Below are 21,210 nucleotides of genomic sequence, written 5' to 3'. Positions count from 1 at the left end.
GTGCACTCCGATCCAGTGATGAAAATTTTCCGAACCATAAAAACATACTCCACTTATTCCTACATCGTTGTAGAGCCGTGATGTGAGGGAAAATTTTCTTCTATATTTTTTCTGGAAAATTTTTCGTTCTTAACAAATATCAGTGATCAAGTAACAATTCCTCAGTATTCATAAAATTGATTGAATTTATGTATAGAAATGTTAAAAATTGAAAGATTGTTTAAAGTATCTGAAAATTTTCATGGCTCAGACAATTTTCAGTACTATGTAGGAACAAGTGAAACAATCTTTCATGAATCGAAGAATTGTCTGTCCTGTACAGTGATGAAAATTTTCCGGAAAAATTTGATACGGAAAATTATCCGAATCATAAATACATACTCCACGTATTCCTATATCGTTGTTTAGCCGCGATGTGAGATGAAAATTTTCTTCTATGTTTTTCCGGAAAATTTTCTGTTCTTAATAAATATTAGTGATCAAGTAACAGTTCTTCAGTATTCATAAAATTGATTGAAATCATGTATAAAAATGTTAAAAAGTGAAAGATCGTTTAAAGAATCTGAAAATTTTCATGGCTCACACAATTTGCAGTACTATGTAGGAACAAGTGAAACAATGTTTTATAAATCGAAATATTTTGTGTCTTGTATGGAAAAATTGAAGAACTTTTTATGTCGGAAAATTTTCATCATTTTGAAGCAAAAAGTAAAACAACTTTTTTGTGAAACGGAATGTTTTATTCCTCTGTAGAAACAAATGTAAGGAATTTTCATGAATCGGAAAATTTTCATCACGATGTAGAAACAAGTGAAAACACTTTTCATAATCCGGACAATTTTGGATATTATGTATAGTGATGTTAGGTGAAAAATTTTCCACTATATTTAACTGCACATTAAGACATACAATTTCTGTAGAGGAAAATTAGACAGCAAATAAAAATGTTGATTTTCCAATTAGATTTCGGGAATTTTTCTAATATTTCAAGTTGGGAAGTAAAAATTTACATAGTGTTTCTCTCTCTCTCTCTATTATATCTACTTATTTATAAATGTTGCAGAATGTAAATCTATAAAAGTAGTAAAACTATGAGAAAACAGTCTTATGCGTATTAAACTGACGAAATTTAATATTGTAAGATCTAAGGTGGATTCTGAGGGAAGAACGCTTTGAGGTTTTTGAAACATTATTGAAATGAAGAGTCGTTAGATTTTCACTTCATGAAACTCTTTAAGACAATATTTATTACCAATAAATTTTACGGCTAAACAACGATGTAGGAATAAATGGAATATGTTTTTATGAATCGGAAAACATTCATGACTTTTAATAAATTGAAATTTTAAATAATAGAATGGGATATTTTTACTCTACGAACTCAATGTATGTTCTCTGCACTTTGGATACATACAAACAGAGAGAGAGAGAGAGAAAGAGAAGTTGAATTGAGTTCATTTTGAGTTTAACGTCCCTTTCAGCAGCGAGACTATATAAGACGGGACCAACTGATTAACGTGAAATCCGAACTACATGAGCTCCCGCTGGGAATCGAAGCCGGGTCTTCCATGCCAAAGGCGCGTATGCTAACCGCTTAGCAACGAAGGAGCTCGCAGATGAAGAGAGGGAGAAACACTGTGTAAAAGTGTACTTCCCAACTTGAAATATTAGAAAATTTTCTGGTTCCCGACAGCTAATTGGAAAATTATAATTTGTTGCTGACTAACTTTTTCCTCTAAAGAAATTCAATTCTGTAGCTGAATGTGCAATTAAATATAGTGGAAAATTTTCCACCTAACATCACTATACATAATATCCAAAATTGTCCGGCTTATGAAAAGTTTTTTCCACTTGTTTCTACATCGTGATGAAAATTTTCCGATCCACGAAAATTCCTTTCACTTGTTTCTTCAGAGTAATAAAACTTTCCGATTCACAAAAAGTTGTTTTACTTTTTCAAAATGATGAAAATTTTCCGACTCATAAAAAGTTCTTCAATTTTTCCATATAAGAGAAAATATTTCGATTCATGAAAAATTGTTTAACTTGTTCCTACATCTACTGCAAATTGTGTGAGCCATGAAAATTTTCAGATTCTTTAAACGATCTTTCACTTTTTTACATTTCTGTACATGAATTCAACCAATTTTATGATTGCTGAGGAATTGTTACTTGATTACTGATATTTTTTTAGAACGGAAAATTTTCCGGAAAAATATAGCGGAAAATTTTCCACCTCACATCACTACTCCGAACCTTCTAAAACCGAGAATCTATTCGACACTTCAATCTGGCTTCCCTCTCACCTGACTCTCCTCTATTTAAAAAAAAAATAATATAAACCGCTCCGTTTTCAGATATTGAATATTTCCTTTATTCAACGATAGTCTCTCTCTTACTATCATAATCAACTCCTCTGAGCGACCGAACATCAGTTGTGCTAGACTGTTCTTTTCTGTGTACTAAAACATGATCAGTTTGAATATGTGTCTTTCCATCTGATGAAGTCCAAGTATATTTATGAATGTCGCGATGTTGGAATTTTGTAATCTTCACGATAAGGTTTCTGTATATTGCACAGTTCACGAGTCTAACGCCGTTGTCACAACCTTCCTTATGCAAACATTTATTCCCTATAATCGGTTTGAAAATACCATCTGGTCCTACCTTCGCATTGAAACTGCCTAACAGAATTTTCGTATGGTATTGCAGGAGATGATCAAATACCCGTTCTATTCTTTCGTAAAAGCTGTATTTTTTTTTAAATCATCATCCTTATTTTCTGTTGGGGCATGTGCATCAAACCTCATGTCGATTTTACTTTGCTGAGTTCGTGCCAAGTTATCAGTTCTGATCCGAGGATTCTGCAAACTTATCTGAACAATCCTTTTTTTACAGGATGAGGTTGTTAGCCTCGCACCAAATTCTCAAGCTAGATTATCACCCCTTGTCTGTCCGCGACTGCTTACTCAGGTAACCTCTATATCCCAGAGGTCTTCTCCTCGATCCACAACCTGAGGACGCGCCTTGCCATGGTGACAGGAAGACCATATTTTACGTAAATTAATACAGCTATATTTCAGAAATACAACAGGTACTGATTATCCGAACACTGCTTTAAAACACGCAGGAACAATCAATATACTCGGATATATGGATGCATATTAAGACTGTAAAAGCTTCGATGCCGTAAAAATCGTAAATTAAAGACTAGTGTCAGTGTAGTATTACATAAATGCATCGTACGTTTGACTATCCGAACTATTCTTGATGTATTACATTGTTTCGTTTTATAGCTATATAACTTTATAATATTTTTGTAAGTGATTATACTCTTTACCTGTTCTCTGCCAATAGCAACAGTATGAATTTATAATACAAAACTGCAATACAGAATAATAAAATAAAAAAAAAATAATGTGATATTTCGCAGGGCATCTTATGTAATGGGCGCTTTGTGTTCTTCACAGGTTCTGTACTACCAGTCAGTATTTGAATTTATTAAACACAGCTGGTATACAGGATAACTAAAACCATTTATCTATAATGTGATGTTTCGTAGGGCGCCTTATGTAAAGGGCGCACTGTACCTTTCACGGGCTCTTCGCCAACAGTAACTGTGTGTATTTATTGTACAGAACTGTGCTATACAGAAGAGTAAATAAAATCGTTCATCTTTGATGTGGTTTCGGAAGGGCGCCTAATGTAAAGGGCGCACTGCACCTTTCACGGGTTCTTTACCAATAAAACTGTAAGAATTTATTATTAAAAACTTGTACCTTTATTTATACTGTGATATTTCGGAGGGCGCACCGGGACACGTCCCGGTGTCCCGGTGGGCCAGCACGGGCCTGGCTATGACCATCGTCACACGACTGCTTTCTTCGCGTTTTTACTATGTTCTTACGTTTTTCTCCATGTAATATCAGTAATGATTTTTTGCAATAGTTTAGTCACATACAGAATTACTTTGTGCCCTAAGCAGCAGCTTTTAGCTCTTTGCCCTCCAGGGATATTGCGCCTCAAACATGGCGTGAAAATCACAAACTTCAACTTTAGGATCCCCATAAATCTAGGGTGATAGTAAGTGTCTTACCTGTTGATATTTCTGCAGACTCGTTACATGCAATAGTTTTCAGCACAAATTTTATGTACCCCTCACTTTATGCCATTCAAAATTACAGTCCCTTCAAAAATATAATTTTCTGTACTTTCTCCAGTGATTTCTTGTATTGGTTTGCAACCCTGAATATTTATTTAGAAGCAAGAGTGTATGTTTTCCTTGTACCTCAGTTTCTCCTCGAAACATTCGTTTTTGTTTGATGTTTGTCTAATTGGTACGTTCTCAGCAACTGCAGTTTTAAACGCTTGCAAATGCAAAAAATGCACTCCACCGACAACAAAGATGGCCGCCATTCGGGAACTTGTATATACGACAACGTTGAATGATGTTATTGACCTTCTCATTACATAAGGTTCATCACACTCAATTTTTTATAATTTTCGGAGATGGTCGAGCAAACATTTTCGCCATTTATGGACCACTTTAGATGGATGGTCCACATTAGTTTTCCTGTTTTTACCGTTTTCGTCTTCTTCTGAGGGGGGCCAAGAATTAGAAAAACAACTTTTCCTAAGGGCCCAAATACGCGTATTAATGTTTGCCTTCCCAGAAACAATTCAAAGTTACGGCGCTGTGCATAGCTGAACAACGACAATTTCATCGCTCGTAGAGCGTGAAATTAAAATAATCTAAGCAATTACATTGTAAAATATAGAAGATATTAGATGAGATGAATTATTCTAGCTAAGCTTTTAAAATTTAATTGTTTAATTTAAATTTTACATTGTTATCTGATGCTTTATGTACGGTACAAAACAATTAAATGTATATAAATTTTACTTTTAGAAAAAATATAGGCCTCATTACATAATGGTAAACGCACTGCATTCTGTAACCACAAGTTTTTAAAAGGTGTGAAATGAAATGAAATTTCGATTCTTATTTATGGGAGAATAAACTCATCCAGTTCCTATACAGGTGGTAAAGTGCCAAGAACCGACGACACATTGTCACGTTGGATAGAAACAGCTATGCGCTCTATTAGAAAAGAAGTAGAGCTAACTTCTTCGGAAACGCAAGAAAGGCGTCTTCCTATCTCCCTAATAAGTTCAAATTTCTTGCACTCAAGGGTGCCGATTTCTCTGTAAATTTTGGGAGGCCCATTCAGAAGCAGAAAGCATATATGAGGATTTTAATATAAATTCCATTCAAATTATGCCAAATATTGTATATTCATAAATAAAATTTTGGGGGCCCACATGAGTTTTGGGGGATCCATCCCCTCGGCTCCCCAGGATCTTCGCCCTTGCTTGCACCCCAAACGCCACTAGTCTCAATACAAATTGAAGTGAAAAAGTATTTAAAAAAGGTTATTGTACTTCCTTTGCTTGTCAGCTTCCCTGCTATTAGCAACAGCTCCAACGTTAATTACAGATAAAGGAAGACTTGAATGATTGTATGTATCAGTGCATGTAAAGCCCCATAATAAGCATTTACCTCTGATCCATAATACAGTCCGCAGGAAAAATCCTGCAACATGAGCATGTAACTTTATTGTGAAACGACAAAGTCTTTTGCTCCAAAATAAGTGTGCAGGAGAGGACGCCGAGGTTTCACCTGGCGTGATTCTGCCATTTAGACGTCATGTTGACTCCCTTTTCTGTTAGGCGTAGTTTCACAATAAACTTACATGCTCATGTTGCAGGTTTTTTGCTGCGAACTGTACCAACTGTCATACCATCGGCTCGCTTTGAATCTGAACGACAGCAACCAGAAGGTTCCCGTATTGAAGGAATTTCAGCAGTGTTAAGGGGTCGTAGTACTACATCACTAACGGAGGGATGTTGGGGGTATATATCAGGAAAGGCCATGCAGGCCACGTTGGTTAACTTGATCTCCACAAGTCTGATAGCGATGAGGCTCACAAACAGCTAAACCTAAACGTAAAGCAACAGCAATTCGAAAGTTTTCATTTGACAAATGAAGGCCTAAAGGCGGATAAGGTTTCGTAATCAACCATGCACCCGCTTCAGGATGTGAGGCAGCAAGGAATCTGTTGTAAATAAATATCAGTGCAATATTGCATTAGCTTAAGAATTACATTTATTTCAGTTTCTCAGACATCAAGGCATTCCTGACGAGCTATATTTAGCTTTTCATGTAAGCCTGCAGTGTAAGATACCTGTATTAAATGATTTATCTCTTCGGCTTAAAGGAGTCAAAGAAGATACTAGATGAATGTACTCGAGATTGGTGCCCCTGAACTCCCGAATATCTTGATATTAAATGTTATGTTTCCATGTTGTTGTAAATCTACTCAGAGGTGTCTTACTTAAAACCTTCTCACTAAACCTCTAGAAGCTTGCATAAATTTTCTATACGGTGCTACATATCTTAGACGCCTTGATCTAATCTCTTGCGTAATATCCAAATACGCGTATATATAATACTGTAGAATTTCGAGTTATATCATCATCATAGGTATTCTGCCTTTATTGGCAGGTCACTTGCCGCAGCTGAGAAGATTCCATGCTCCACGGTCCTCCGCTAACCTCTTCGTCTTCGCGTATGATCCTTCTGTTTTTATATCATCCATTAATTGTAGTCTCCTTCGCCCCCTCCCTCTCTTTCCCGCCACCATACCCTCTAGGACGTCCCTCATGATACAATCTCTTCTTAGGCAATGTCCCAACCAGTTTCGTTGTGTAATTTCTTCAATTTATCCGTTTGTCTGCCGTTTCAAGAATGTTTTGTAATACACTCAGCTTGTCTTCATTTCATCTTGTTAAATGAGTAAGTTCTACATTCATATAGAACTATTTAAATAAGATTCTAGTAATGACACACTGGAAATCTTATTCAGGTTCATGTAATAACAAGATATTAAAAGAGGCTAAGCCTCCACAGGGAATGTAATGGAAACTAAAGTAATCGAAGCCCCCATATTCAGGTGACTATATTCTCAATTAATTCCCCATCTTATGTATGAGTTGTCTGCTTTAACATTATCTGATAGCTGCAATCGCTTTCTCCCTTAGTGTTATTTCTGTCACCAGGCCCTGTATATTCATAGGCCACATAATCCTGAGCCCATGGTTACCAATTTTCACGGAAGGCAAATTAAAAAAAAAAAATCGAAATTGAAGAATGATACGAGTATGCGGGAAAAAGAAGCTGCCCATGAGAGAAAGACATGAAACCAATATTGGTAACTCAGCGCGACCGTCTTTTCTTTATGCCGCTACTGAGGCTAGACGGAGCTGATACAGGCCCGTAGCCAGCCCAAAAATTTAGGGGGGGCGGTAGAAGTTAGGGGGGCCCGACCCAATCATATTATACTTCATCACCATATTATAGTTCATTTGCAAGCCTACCGTGGAATTTTATGCGGGCCAGCCAAAGTTTAGGGGGGCGCCCCCCCTTGCCCCCCCTGTGGATACGGGCCTGAGCTGATACTATTACTAATTGGCTGCCTGCGTAGTGCGTACATTTGGTTCTGTCACTTGTTCTATTTTCTCCCCTCCTACTTCTATATATTGGACACCGACACCTTCGTTCCAATCACCATGGCTTTTGTCTTTCTAACGTTTATTTTCATCCCATATTCTCCACAGCCCTTTCTCGAGTTGTCTAACATCTTATTCATTTTATCTTCAGATTCTGCAAGAAGCACCATATCTGCAAACCGTATGCAGATGCTTTATCAAGAACCCATAAAATATAAATCCGCAATTTCCCTCCCCATTGGTGATATCTGCATAATTACTATAGCACGGCCAACAAGAGATGGGCTCTGACGTTCCTTACCACATATGGTGGGACATTGGAGCCCCTACTTTGATACCAGTGTTACCAACCACGATCACTCTGTCTTATACCATTAATTAAATTGCCACTACAATTGCATCGATGAAAACTTTGACACGCGAGTAGTGGCAATGTCACTGCGAGCTGTCAGAGACGTTCTCTCACTGGACGCACTATAGTCCATGCAAAGGAAATCAAACTATTTTGTAATACTAAAGATTGTACAACTATAGTATTAAATTAATTTATATACCTCTAGTCCTCCTTCTTTGTTGAGAATAAGATGGGTGCCCAAGATGTAGCTTTTAATAGGGAGGCAAAACCATGTCATGTAAACTAACATCAGAATATCCACAGTTAGACGTACAGGATTCATCCATGGAAAATATTGAAATTTAACCTATAAGAAAATATTTTAGAAAAACAGTTGAGAATCCTCCAAGAGCATTGCCAGAATCAACTTTCAAAAGAATGGAGAGATGGAACAGGAAGTACAACAATGACTGTTCCTACATGTAAATCTTTTTATCCGTACCTTCTTCTGTTTCTCGCCAAAAATTAGCAAAATCTAATCCCTCTATGACTTACGATTCCCGAGATATGGCTCCTTAAAACTCCCGAAATTCAAACTTTTTTGGCCAATATCTGGGGAAGGGTTGTCAGTTGGTCAGTGGCCTCCAGTTACTATTTGGTAGCAAAATGTTCACCATCCTCTTAGGTATTGATCAACACAAATATCATATCTGTATGACTTACGATTCCCGAGATATGGCTTATTAAATCTGCAGAAATCGGCCATTTTTTGGTAAATATCTCGGGAATGGCAAGAGTGACGCGAAAAATTTCATTACATCTTTCAGATAATTTTTGATCCTCTACCGATGGAGAGCTCAAAATTGAAAAAATCGCAAATAACAGACAGACCGAGAATTCAGTATCGAACTTTTTAAGTTCGTTGAAAAGTATTAAGTTTTGAAACTTCTAACCTAGTTTCAATATGCATTATTTAAAATATACATAAACACATTAACAATATATGACCTACCTGATTTTTATTACTTTTATTCCTTGATACATTTATTTTTCCCTTGCTCTTTATCAGAGTTTAAAAGCAGGAAAGAGCGATAGGAATAAGCATTGTTTATTGTCGTTCGAGGGGCATGATGAAATAAATGACGAACAAGAATTTAAATACGTGGCTAGCAAATGATTCGTTCATTTTGAAAATTCTATATTTTCAAAGCTATCACACGTATAGAAACTCACCCGTTACTGCATGTCTTGTGGCGAACTGGATGCTTTAAGGGGGAGATAGATTTGAGCGGTGCTTGAAAACAAGTAACGGGCAGTTTCTTTATGAACTGTTCCTTATAGCAGGACAACCTACCGGGGAAGGTGGGGCTTCCGCTATCCTCCGAAATGGGCGACTAATTCGTGCCATTGGATCCGGCCAGAGTACGTGTGACGTCATCAAGTTCTCAGTGAGGTAGGTGGTCTTGACTGCCGACTCTACCGGCAGAGGTGAGCTTCGGCTATCCTCTGAAATTGGCAACTAAGCCGTGCCCTTGGGTACGGGAGATAAGGCTACGCGGTACCCCAACACGTATGAAAGAGTGGGTATTTGGTGTGCCCAGGGGAGCGGATCCAACGTTCTACCAGGAGGATGGTGCAGGTACTGCCCTAAAAAAGCGTGTGGTGCGTGCACTTGAGTCTGGGATGGGATACCTAATATCCTAACACACCCGTACCTCAGCAGCGCTCAGAAAGTGAAGCTCTTTATCCCAAGTTCTGTTGACCTTACTGGATGCAGGGTCCATGACCCTACTAGGGGAGCCGCCGCACGCAAATGGCCATTGTCTTCAAAGGGATAGAGTTTACATCAGCCATTAGCTCTGGTAATATACGTGTACCTCTGCCGTAATTAGATGAAGTTCCGTATTGTTTGAACGGCCCTAGAGGGAGGGTATGGTGGTCATTCCCAATGGTGGCCAATATGTACCATTGGGTTCGGAATGTAGCCTAGCTACGACGTGTATGTGGTACCTAGACACGTAAAAGATAGGCAGCCTCGTAAATGTTGAGAGAGTCTACCAGGAGATACATGGTACCTCAGTGAGAAACGGCTCCCAAATGTCAATGTCTGTCTTGAACAGATGGATGTGGTAATGTACAGTGTACCTCTACCGTAATTAGAGGAAGTTCAGTATTGCTTGGACGATCGTACTGGGAGGTGAATGTCAGATTCATATCTGGAGGGAGAGTGAACGAGGACTGGGAAAAAGTGCCTATCCCAGCTATCTGGGCAACGCTTTTTTATCCCAGTGAAAGGGAGGTAACTTTGTAGGATACGAGCTGCACTAAACTCAAATGGGACTTAACACGTACCATTAGATGAGGGATGAGATACGGTAGTATCTCGAGGTGTGCGTGGTACCTCTACACGCGAAGGCGGTTGCCAGTTAAACCGTTAAAGAGAAGCAGGACCGGGATTGAACAAGCCCCCTGGGGCATGCCTGGGACTCCGGGACTCGGTACTTCATGGGAGCGAATCCCAGGAATCTGGGTAACAGCGACCATGGGGGAGGTGAGATTGTCTTGAAACGCTTGGGTACCATGCCTGCGGAGCATGGGAGGACTACCTCGCTAGCAGTCCGCCTCCACCAGTAGGCAATTGGTAGGGGGGGGTTCGACTCTGCCTCGCTGTTGCCGTACCCCACTCCCTTAGAGAATAGGGGTTACACGCTCAGGCGTCAAGGTCGGGAGACAGATCTTTACAGTGCACCACGTGCACAAGGACCAAGAGACAGAACGAAAAACTACGGGGAGGATGCTGTGTTTGGCGGAGCCTGTCCAACAAATAGGGCGGACGGCTCCAGGCGCGCTCTCCACACATGCACATAATGTGGATATAGTAGACCACTCGATTCTAATGAAAGACATATGAAAAGAATCACAAACTGACCAAGTTTATACATCCTCTACAAATGTTCAATATGTGCCCTTTGGTGACACGACACGCGTCCAGACGATACTGGAGCTCATTCCATACATTTTGTAGCATTGTCCTGTCAATTGCCTGCACTGCAGCACTGATGTGTTCTTTGAGCTCGACTAAGGATTGCGGTAGTAAGGATACCTAAACAGGGTTCTTAACGTACCCTTACAGGAAGAAGTCGCAGTACGATAAAATCAGGATATCTGGAAGGCCAGGTGATTTTCCCTTTACACAAGCAACCAGTGTCCTTGAATTGCCGATACCACCTCAAAATGCTTTGTTTACATGGCGATTCTTTTTCATACTCTTTTCTGAAAGCGCGTCGCACAGTTATAACAAACGAAAATCTGGCATATTCAAGCACACAGAAAACTTTTCTTCTTGCTTTCCCTCCATTTTCGACAGGTACTAACCTCGTACTGCCACACCCGATCGGAAAGATAATGGACTCATGCTGTCACACAGTACAAAGTTGCTTAGTTTGTGGTTCTTTTCATTATCTTTCATATGTGTACTGTAATATTTTTTTGAAAATATAGCCCTTTCAGAATGAATGAATCATTGTTGCTAACCCTGTGTTATATGTATTAGTGTCGAAACCATACAATTTTAAAATCATGTTTCCTGTTGTGTGGTTTAAAAGAATATCCAATTAAGTACATTTCAGATACTTTCTACTCTATACTCGAAATTTCACCTTGACACTATTCACAGTAACTCATTAGCCAATTTTTACAGTTTTAACGCACCCATTCTTTCTCATCCTATAAATTAAATATTTTCATACCAATATAGGTGTAGCTATTTTGTGTTTTACTCAGTCTGATATGGAAAATATCTGTATTCCATGTTTGGATTTAGTATTGTATCACTGAACAACACCCCAAATTTTACAAGTTTTCTTTTAACGCACATCAAACCAGTTGAGTGCATACAAGCAGATGATGGTCATTATTTGCACAAGTATTTGAAATGTAAGGAACACTTTAGTCTGGTGGTTAAAGCGTTGGACTCATGCCACGTGGTCCCGGGTTCGATTTTCGCGTGCTTCCAAATTTACGGCATCCACGCAGCACCCATGAGGCAAACTGTGGAGTCACGTGACAACAAAACGTGATCGCCAGTAGGTCTAGAAAGCTCCTGATGTGCCTGTTAGGAACAGAGCGTCGGAGCGCGCTAACATTTTTGAACTCAGTGGCAGAACTTCAAACTTAAGCACGTTCCCCACGGATGCGGCGAGCAAGCTGGATGTCCTTAGGCATGATTGTGACTCTCTTTGCGTGAATAGCACACAAGTTGGTGTCTTCGAAAAGCCCTACAAGGTAAGCTTCACTTGCCTCCTGTAAAGCCATGACAGCTGAGCTTTGGAAGCGAAGATCTGTCTTGAAATCTTGTGCAATTTCTCGAACGAGTCGTTGGAAGGGCAGCTTGCGGATGAGCAATTCAGTGCTCTTCTGGTAACGACGAATTTCTCGCAGAGCCACAGTACCAGGCCTGTAACGATGGGGCTTTTTCACTCCACCGGTAGCTGGAGCACTCTTTCTTGCAGCTTTGGTGGCAAGCTGCTTTCGAGGAGCTTTGCCTCCAGTAGATTTCCTAGCTGTCTGCTTGGTACGTGCCATTCTAAATGTCGCGACTTGTTTCAAATAATTCAGACAGGACATAGTCTAGACAGGACATAGTTCAGACTATCATCAGAAGATGGCGCTGGATCAGGCTTAGGCTCACAAATGGGCTGTTATGTTAAGTGGTTTCGTTTGATTTAGTATTTGAAATGTATATACATAAGAAGTTAAGATTACTCTTTAGAAAATTCTGAGTCTAGCTGATGTTAAAAATAATACCCTACGATATTTCTCCATCCTCCTCGGACCCAGTGTCGCCAATAGGCGACATGTGAATTTTACATTATGTATACACGGAGTTCCCATGTTGCCTATAGGCGACATGCACTCAGCGGACAAATGATAAAGATATAAGAAAGAATAACTGAAAATTGGCTAACAGGGTATACAACCGAAGGTAACTATAATATTAGAACATAACATTTCTACCCAAAAAAAATTGCTGGGACCGAGGAGGATAAATATGGTAGCAACCAATAAAGTGTACTGTTGCCATCAATGAAGGGTAGTTTCCACGTATAGAATTAAATGTTATTAGTAATTACCAGGGCCCGGATCTTGTTGACAAGTCAACTTTCTTCTGTTCCGCATAGGAGAAGGCAAGTTCAAGTATAAACGTTATCCATCAACTCTAGGTTCTAAAAATATAGTTTTTTAGGATCAACTTTTGGTCTCTTTTTGCTGTTTTGAAATTTCAGGTCATTTTTTTAATATTTTAAGGTAACTTTTAGGTCACTTATGGTCTTTTTATTCTTTTTTTCTACATAAGGAAATCTTTAAATGAACACGGTTTACGGATGTGGAAAAGACGAAGTTGAATAATCTCTTTTCTTACTTCCTGACTATTGGAGTGGAAAAACTGCATTCTTAACAAGCTAATGAAAACTAAACTGTAGCTGGTTAACGAAAGGCGGGGGTTGGTAGGTGGCCAAACAGATAGTTTTGGGTTATTGACCACAATGAATGTTATCACGTGAATAACTAAAAATGCATTAGAAGGCGTACAAGGGCTTTAAACGTGTTTTTATCTATTATTTTCCTGTAGTCTAAACTTGCTAAGTTTTATTGTTTAAGAGTGCTACCTAGTTTCAACTCGGGAGTGAACTGACGCTTTCAATACTTACAATGCCGTACAATGGACTGATCAATGGACATAAGTGATAAATGGATTGCAACTAACTGAAACAAAACTTTTTGAATATGAGTGAGAAATGTTAATTAAAAATCCAATGGATATTAAAAAATGTCAATGTTTAATGAAATAAAAGTTTGAGAAAACTTAAGTTTTAAGGTCAATTTTTTGTGATTTTAGGGTCATTTTACAGGAATTTTAGTGTCATTTTATAGGTCACTTTTTAAAAATTTTTAGGTCAACAAGATCCGGGCCCTGGTAATTACTGTTGTTTATATTTTATTTTCAAAATAAAAGTTTTTTCTTTTGAAACTTTTACTGTTTTTTTTTCTTTCTTCAACGTTTATTTAAGTTGACTTTATTAGACAAAGAGATAGCATTATTCCGATAAATGTAAGGCGAAACAGTGTGCGAAACAAAGGAGATAAAGATCAGGTCGGTCATACAATATTTATATATAGTAATTACTGTCGCATTGAATTATTTAAAATTACATTATTTAGAATTAAGCCCTCCAGTTCTGAAACAGCTCTTGTTCATTTACAGTAAATACCAGGAAACTTAGAAAAAAATGTAGGATCTGCGCGCTTTGTAGAACTGGAAATACTTCATTGTGTTCATGTGAAAAACTTGAACATTCTCAAATATTTCCAGTTCTACAAAACATGCGGATCCTACGATTTTTCTGTTTTGTAGAACTGGAAATACTTCATTGTGTTCATGTGAAAAACTTGAACATTCTCAAATATTTCCAGTTCTACAAAACATGCGGATCCTACGATTTTTCTGTTTTGTAGAACTGGAAATACTTCATTGTGTTCATGTGAAAAACTTGAACATTCTCAAATATTTCCAGTTCTACAAAACATGCGGATCCTACGATTTTTCTGTTTTGTAGAACTGGAAATACTTCATTGTGTTCATGTGAAAAACTTGAACATTCTCAAATATTTCCAGTTCTACAAAACATGCGGATCCTACGATTTTTCTGTTTTGTAGAACTGGAAATACTTCATTGTGTTCATGTGAAAAACTTGAACATTCTCAAATATTTCCAGTTCTACAAAACATGCGGATCCTACGATTTTTCTGTTTTCTGGGATTTGCTGTAAATGGACAAGAGCCGTTGTGGAACTGGGCAACTCAATTGCACTGCGTTGTTTTAATGGCATTTCTTAACGTTAAAAAGCAAGTCTTAGTATATAAATAAAAGTCATTACATTCTTTCATGAATTTCTAATAACTTATCAACTTATTACTGAAAACTTTACTTTTGCAATCTTATGCCTGTACTTAGAAGATATGAAAGATGTAATAGCTTTACAAAGTCATTAAGTACAAGTTATTGGTATGTGAATTACATGTGAACATAATTAGTAGTTTGAATATATATATATTAATTCACACACACACACACACAAACACACACACATATATATATATATATATATATATATATATATATATATATATATATATATATATATATACAGTGGCGGCGGTTGGACGTTAAAAGTGAGGGGGCAAGACATGATCTGAATATTTGTATATAAATGTTAGTTTTCCTGGTTGTTTCTAACATTTTGTTTGACGAAAGGTTGTATAACTAATAGGATACTATATTTTCAGTTAAAATACCGTATATCGTATATAATAGTTTATTAAGTAAATTGAGAAGAACAACGCAAGTAGATACCGGTACTAGCCCTTTGTACTCTTAAACAACGAAAGTGTAAGAAGAGATTTAATTCTTTGCTCATGAACATCTTAAAATTCTGTCTGGAAAATTGTGTGATCAGATTATTTAATAAATTTGCAAAACAAATAAATAGAAAGGATAATATTAATCATAGTAATGTTTAATGATGCTTGTTTTGCAAAAGTTATATTGAAACTGAGGATTAATGAAAAACTTAATATTTAATTCCACACATGCTATTAAATATGTTATTACTCTTAGAAAATGAAAGGCAGTAAATACTACAAGCATATGCTACGACATTTAAAGAAATATTTGCTTTTGCAACTTCTTGAAATATGTTCGTTGCCATTAGGTGAAGTTTTCACTTTCTTGGAACACATCAAAACACAACAATACTTAGAATCAATCCACACTTCAGTTATACAAAATAAACTTAAAACCTAGAATTATGTTCAATTTACTAAATTTTATTGTATATACACTCGTACATCCTTAAACACAACACTTCACTCATATATTACACTACAAAACAATGGAAAAGGTAGAAGTTGTTTCTTATCACGCTCTTTTTAATCGATATTCCTTACTTTAGAAAGAAGAAAAGACATTTTAGGAACTGTCAATTTTTGTGCAATTAAAGAATAACTTGTGAAATAGGCCCTACTTTTTTGCATGATGTTCTTTCGATTAGCTTCAAAGCGGCTCACTAACATATCGAGCCCTTGTAAGAAGAAATGAAAGTATGCTGAAATTGTGCTCCAATAGGTTATTTTTTGGGGTTATTTTCTGTGGCGATTAAAACGCAATTACTGTAGCTTTCTTTACTCCACGGGAAGACAACCAATACGTATTCACGCAACAGCAAATATTATATGGCAGCATTTTTTCCTATTAATCAGTAACAATACAAAATCGTTACATTTCCAAATGAAACTATATACATTAATTGGTTACTTCAAAAAAGTGCGGGGGCAACTGCCCCCCTTTGCCCCCCTAATCGCCGCCCATGTATATATAAAATAAAAGCTTTCAACTTGGTCAATTGTCTATCTTGGAAGTTGGCCGTATTGAAGCAATGTTGCGTATCTTGGCCACGCAAAATACCGTTTTATTATTTTTCTTAACTCTTTTGTATTTCCATATGAGAAGCAGATGTTCTGTGTTTGTGACTAGAGACAAAGAAGCACGGATTCCCACGATTTGTTTTTGGAGTTCAATGGCCAGAACATACCCTAATAAAAGTTGTTGAAGGAAGATGCGAATAAGAAAAAGCACGTACAGAAATTCAGGAATTGGTTTACATATTTGTGCAGGGACGTACTGGCCAGGCGGGAAAACGGAAAATTTCCCGGTAAGCCGTGGAGGGTGAACTTATTAGTGGGCCCTCCGTCTCGTGTCGCAAGTAGCAGGATATGTACAAGAAGGCACACGTCACACACTCCTTGCATATGGCAGTGGCGGCCGGTGGATTGTGATTTCGGGTGTTGCAGTACGAACGATCGTAGACAGAAGATATAAAGTGGACTCATAGACTAATCAGCATAACTTTAGATGCAAATGCTATGACATGTGAAATTAAATAAAATTCTGTTTTTAAAAAATAAAAAATGAAGAACATTTTATCCGATTAATCACTTTATTTAATTACTAAGTTAATTATCCTGTTTTTGATTGGAGCAAATCTGTCTAATAGATGCTGGTCGAACTCTGGTATTCTTATTGTCAGGTCTTTTTCGATGGAAAGCATAATTAATGGTAATAACCTTTCTTGGGACATTCAATTCCTTGAAAGTGTCAATTCTTTCTGATGAGGAAAAAAACTTTACGTCTTTTCCTAACGCCATAGGTGCAGTTAATATTAATTTCAGAAGCTTTCTAGATTCACTAAATATTTTTTTCTAGATTATTGCGAACGATTCATTCTAGCAAACTCAGTCCCTGACACGGATCCGCATTCCTCTTCAGCGTTGACTGAAGAGAGTTCGTAGCAGAGATTAGTGTTATAAAAATGTACATTGAACACACTTTATTCAGTTTATCTAGAAAAATTTAAAATAAATTGAGGAAATGTATCTAGTGGAAACAACATTACTGCCATAAGATATCCTGTAAATTTAAGCTGGATTTTTTTCAAACACTCTCCTGAATTGCCCTTTGCTTGTTTTGTCTAAACCTTAATTGGAAGTTTTTTCCTCAGTTGAAAGCTGGTCAATGTACAATTGTAAGTTATTTACAGAAGTCATGGTGTACAATTCATTCAGAATTTGTAGGTTATTTACAGAATTAAAGCACACACAATAAAATTAAATCTAATAATTAAAAATCAAAACAACTGATACAAAAGAGGTACTGGTATATGAATTCCGAATGTCACATATTCATGCATCAACACACACACATGTGCGTAAAAGAAAAAGCTACATTCCAAATCATCCGTCTTGGTTGTTACGCAATGCACGATGAACACAATATACTTCCACATGAGGCGAAACAATGCTTATCAATGTCATATGTTCTGGAAAGCAAACTTTGAAACCCGCCAGATGTAGGATCAGCATGTAACAGAAGCCAAAAATCAAAGAACATGAAAACAAACAGCACTGCCAGTTCTACACCCAAAAATGTTAGCTGGGAGGGGTCCAAAGTATTTGAGGGAGGTCCAATACGTCTACGTAATATGGAACCTGTCTTATACTGCGCCCGAAAAGACGATAAGTAATTCTTAATTACTGTTACCTATAATTTTAGAAAAAATGATAGAACGATTATTTTTATTAAAAAAAAAGTACATGATGAGGCGTAAAATAAAATATTTAGCCTACATCAATCGTTTCTCTCTTAGACAAGTATAGTTCGTTAGGAAAGTGTACAAATGTTAGTAAAGTTTCGAAATTTTTGGGAGGTCCGGACACGGTGGAGCCCCCTCGTGGCTACGCCCCTGAGAATTGCTAACTAGTCCAAAATTCAATGTGGCGTTTCCGATCATACTGTTTTATGTGGAAATTATCAAGAGTATAAAATATACTTATTTTATAAAAGAAATATGTATATACTAAAATACTATCCACAGGGGGGGGGGGATTGTACATACTGACTTATTGATATTTGATTCACAAATTACTGTAGAAGAAGCCTTCATTATCAATATAAGCTAAGAATTAACTTGTAAATGCGGGTCTACTTTCATTTGTTTTCTGCTCTACTAGATATTTTCTTTCTTATTTTGTAATTCTGCAATCACTGTTTTTAATTGTCATTATATTCATTTGCTACAGTATGGTCCCGTAATTTAAAAATATGAATGCTTAAAAGCAAATTCCATTTGTTAATTGCTAGTGAAATAAAATTCAGAATGCTTATTTATCGCGTAAAACCTTCTCGTTCACTGGAGACCGTGATGTGTTGCAGAAGCACTGCAACGACCAGTTCCTTTAACTTCTGAGATAGGGGAAAGGAGACTTAACATTCGCTCCAATTCCCGCGCTGAAGGAATCTGGTCGTTGCATGCTCGCTGCAACACAATATAAATTAGAGACTCTGTGAAGGATTATTTTTCGCTTTTTAAAACGGATTAACGGAACGAATAGTTACAGAAGTAAAAAAATATGTTATTTAAAGTGTATATATGCGAGTATTAGAAAGTATTTTTCCTGTTCTTTACTAGTATTGATAATAATATATATTTTTAAAAATACTTTGGTCGTTGCGCAACGCTGCAACACTAACATTAGCCGCCACTGGCATATGGGAGTAACGAAACGCAGAACTATTACCGGCAATGCAAATCAGTTAATCCCAGATTAGCGTTGCCAGCCAGTGATCGTGCGAAAACAATCTTTCACATTTTTTTTTTTTTTAATTCAAGCCTTGAAAGATTCCTGATTTCCCACTCTGCTTTATAATTTTGCTAATATTAAAATATTCAGCTAAATTGAAATCTCAAATGATGCCATAACTTGAAACTAAACAATAATTTACATTTTACAGCACCTTGTTTTCCGTATAGGAAATATACAGGGCCGGATTATGATCATTGGGGGCCCTGGAGCAGGAAAATACAAGGGGGCCACATCAGAAACATCTATGATGGGCCCTCTATCATCATGTTCAAAAGGGTTCATTAATTATATATGAGTGATTCATGGTGACTGTTTTTAAACTTTATGGTGAAAATGTTTTCGATATTTTTAAAAATTTTGAGGACCCCGTTGGTTGCAAAGTCCTGGATCAAAAAATTAAGACTCGATCGGAGTGACACTTCCGGACTAACTTTTATTGCCGGCTGATGGGGCAGTACGTACACTCATGTCCAAAATTATTGTCGCATATCTATAACTGTCTTGTTGTAAGAATATAATTTAATAATGATTTTGCAGGGTACTTTTAATACTGATACTATGTGTGTAGAATCGGGAAATGTATATTTGTGGTAAATTTCATAAGAAAAGAATTATAAATACCAAAGTTAGAATGAGTAAAATAAAATGATGCTAAATGACAAGAAAAATTTATTTTTGTTTTATTGTTCTTATTTACTGCTCTTTTGACATGAAATTTGCCACACATGTCTTTGCCAGTTATACACATACTAACACTGCAAGAAATAACGGGAGAATTTGTTATTAAATTATATTCCTACAACAACACATTTATAGAATGCGACAATAATTTTGGACATGAGTGTACACGTGAGTGAGTACCCTAGAAAGTATTTTCCCAGTGGGCCTCTGGATTGCAGTACGGACCTGTATTTGTGTACCCTATCTGTTTTGGTAAAACCATTAGTTATATCGTTTCCTTTCAACAATGAGGGGCTTTAGTAATTCCGGAAAATTCTCAAGGTGAAAGTTAACCATCTCAATTGTTAACTATCGGCACCTGACGGCTTGTCGGAAAGTAGTAGAAGTTTTGAGATATGAATTCTCTTTAAGATTTTCTTAAAACATCTGTTGCTCCCAGAAAAAAAAAAACACTTATAGCTCGTTAGCAAGAGGTAGTTAATTACAAAATTAGAATGTGTATATGTGGCAAAAAGAATAAGAAAAAATACGTCTAGAAAGAACAACCATGAATATATTTCTTATTAATAACTGATTCGCTATTTTTTTGAAAATATCTTACAGAAAACAGTATTTGTCAGTGTTTAATCAGTTCAGATGAATATTGTTATCATTACTCTATATACATTATTTAAAAGTAGCTGTCGTGCCATTGCTTATTAAAATTTTACAATCAAGGAATAGTAGTAATCATATTCTAAAAATATACAAACCACACTTATTTTTTATAAGTTGGCCACTTTTCAATGGAATCGATGGTGTCCAACATAGATAGCTTTCACTGGATATATATATACAGGGTGGTAGGTAACTCCACCGACGAACTTTGGGAGGTGATTCATTATGTGAAATAAAAGGAAAAAGTTCTAATAAACATAGGTCGAAAAACGTCTCCTTTCAGAGTTATGAACCACCGAAAATTCGAAAAATCATGTTTCGAAACGCCCTGCCTTAGAAACTATAGGACCTATCCCAAGTGGTTTAAGGAATTACACAGGAACTAGTATGCGATCTATCTAAATATCTATGTTTTAACATCCTCCGTTATCGGCGAAATGAACGCGCCATTAGTAGTTAGAGGAGTATCCCTATACCTCAAGTTCCTTTTTACAGTTCGTTTCGTCGATAACGGACCACGGTAGAACATAGATATCTAGATAGAGCGCATACTAGTTCCTTTGTTATTCCTTAAACCGCTTGGGATCGGTCCTCTAGTTTCTAAAGCAGAGCGTTTCGAAACGTGTATTTTCGAATTTTCGGCGGCTCATAACTCATAACTCAAAGTCTGTCGGTGGAGTTACCTACCACCCTATATATATATATATAT

General features: G+C 37.0%; 1 protein-coding gene across 3 annotated transcripts in view; it reads right to left on the bottom strand.

Annotated features, from left to right (window-relative positions):
• The window catches only part of LOC145663173 (ATP-binding cassette sub-family A member 17-like), a 379,444-nt gene that overhangs the window by 318,744 nt on the left and 39,490 nt on the right, over positions 1-21,210 (bottom strand). For 2 of the 3 annotated variants that reach the window (XM_081729505.1, XM_081729508.1), the window contains exon 5: positions 8,124-8,270. The exons of the other annotated variant lie outside the window; for it this stretch is intronic. In XM_081729505.1, coding sequence (XP_081585631.1) covers positions 8,124-8,270 — 147 coding nt within the window. The remainder of the gene's footprint in view (positions 1-8,123; positions 8,271-21,210) is intronic. 3 annotated transcript variants of the gene reach the window in all.

The sequence above is a fragment of the Thermobia domestica genome, chromosome 10 (assembly GCF_964235325.1).
Source record: "Thermobia domestica chromosome 10, izTheDome1.hap1.1, whole genome shotgun sequence".
NCBI lineage: Eukaryota > Metazoa > Arthropoda > Insecta > Zygentoma > Lepismatidae > Thermobia > Thermobia domestica.
The sequence above is the reverse complement of the archived record's forward strand: the minus strand, read 5'-3'. Positions and strand labels throughout refer to the sequence as shown.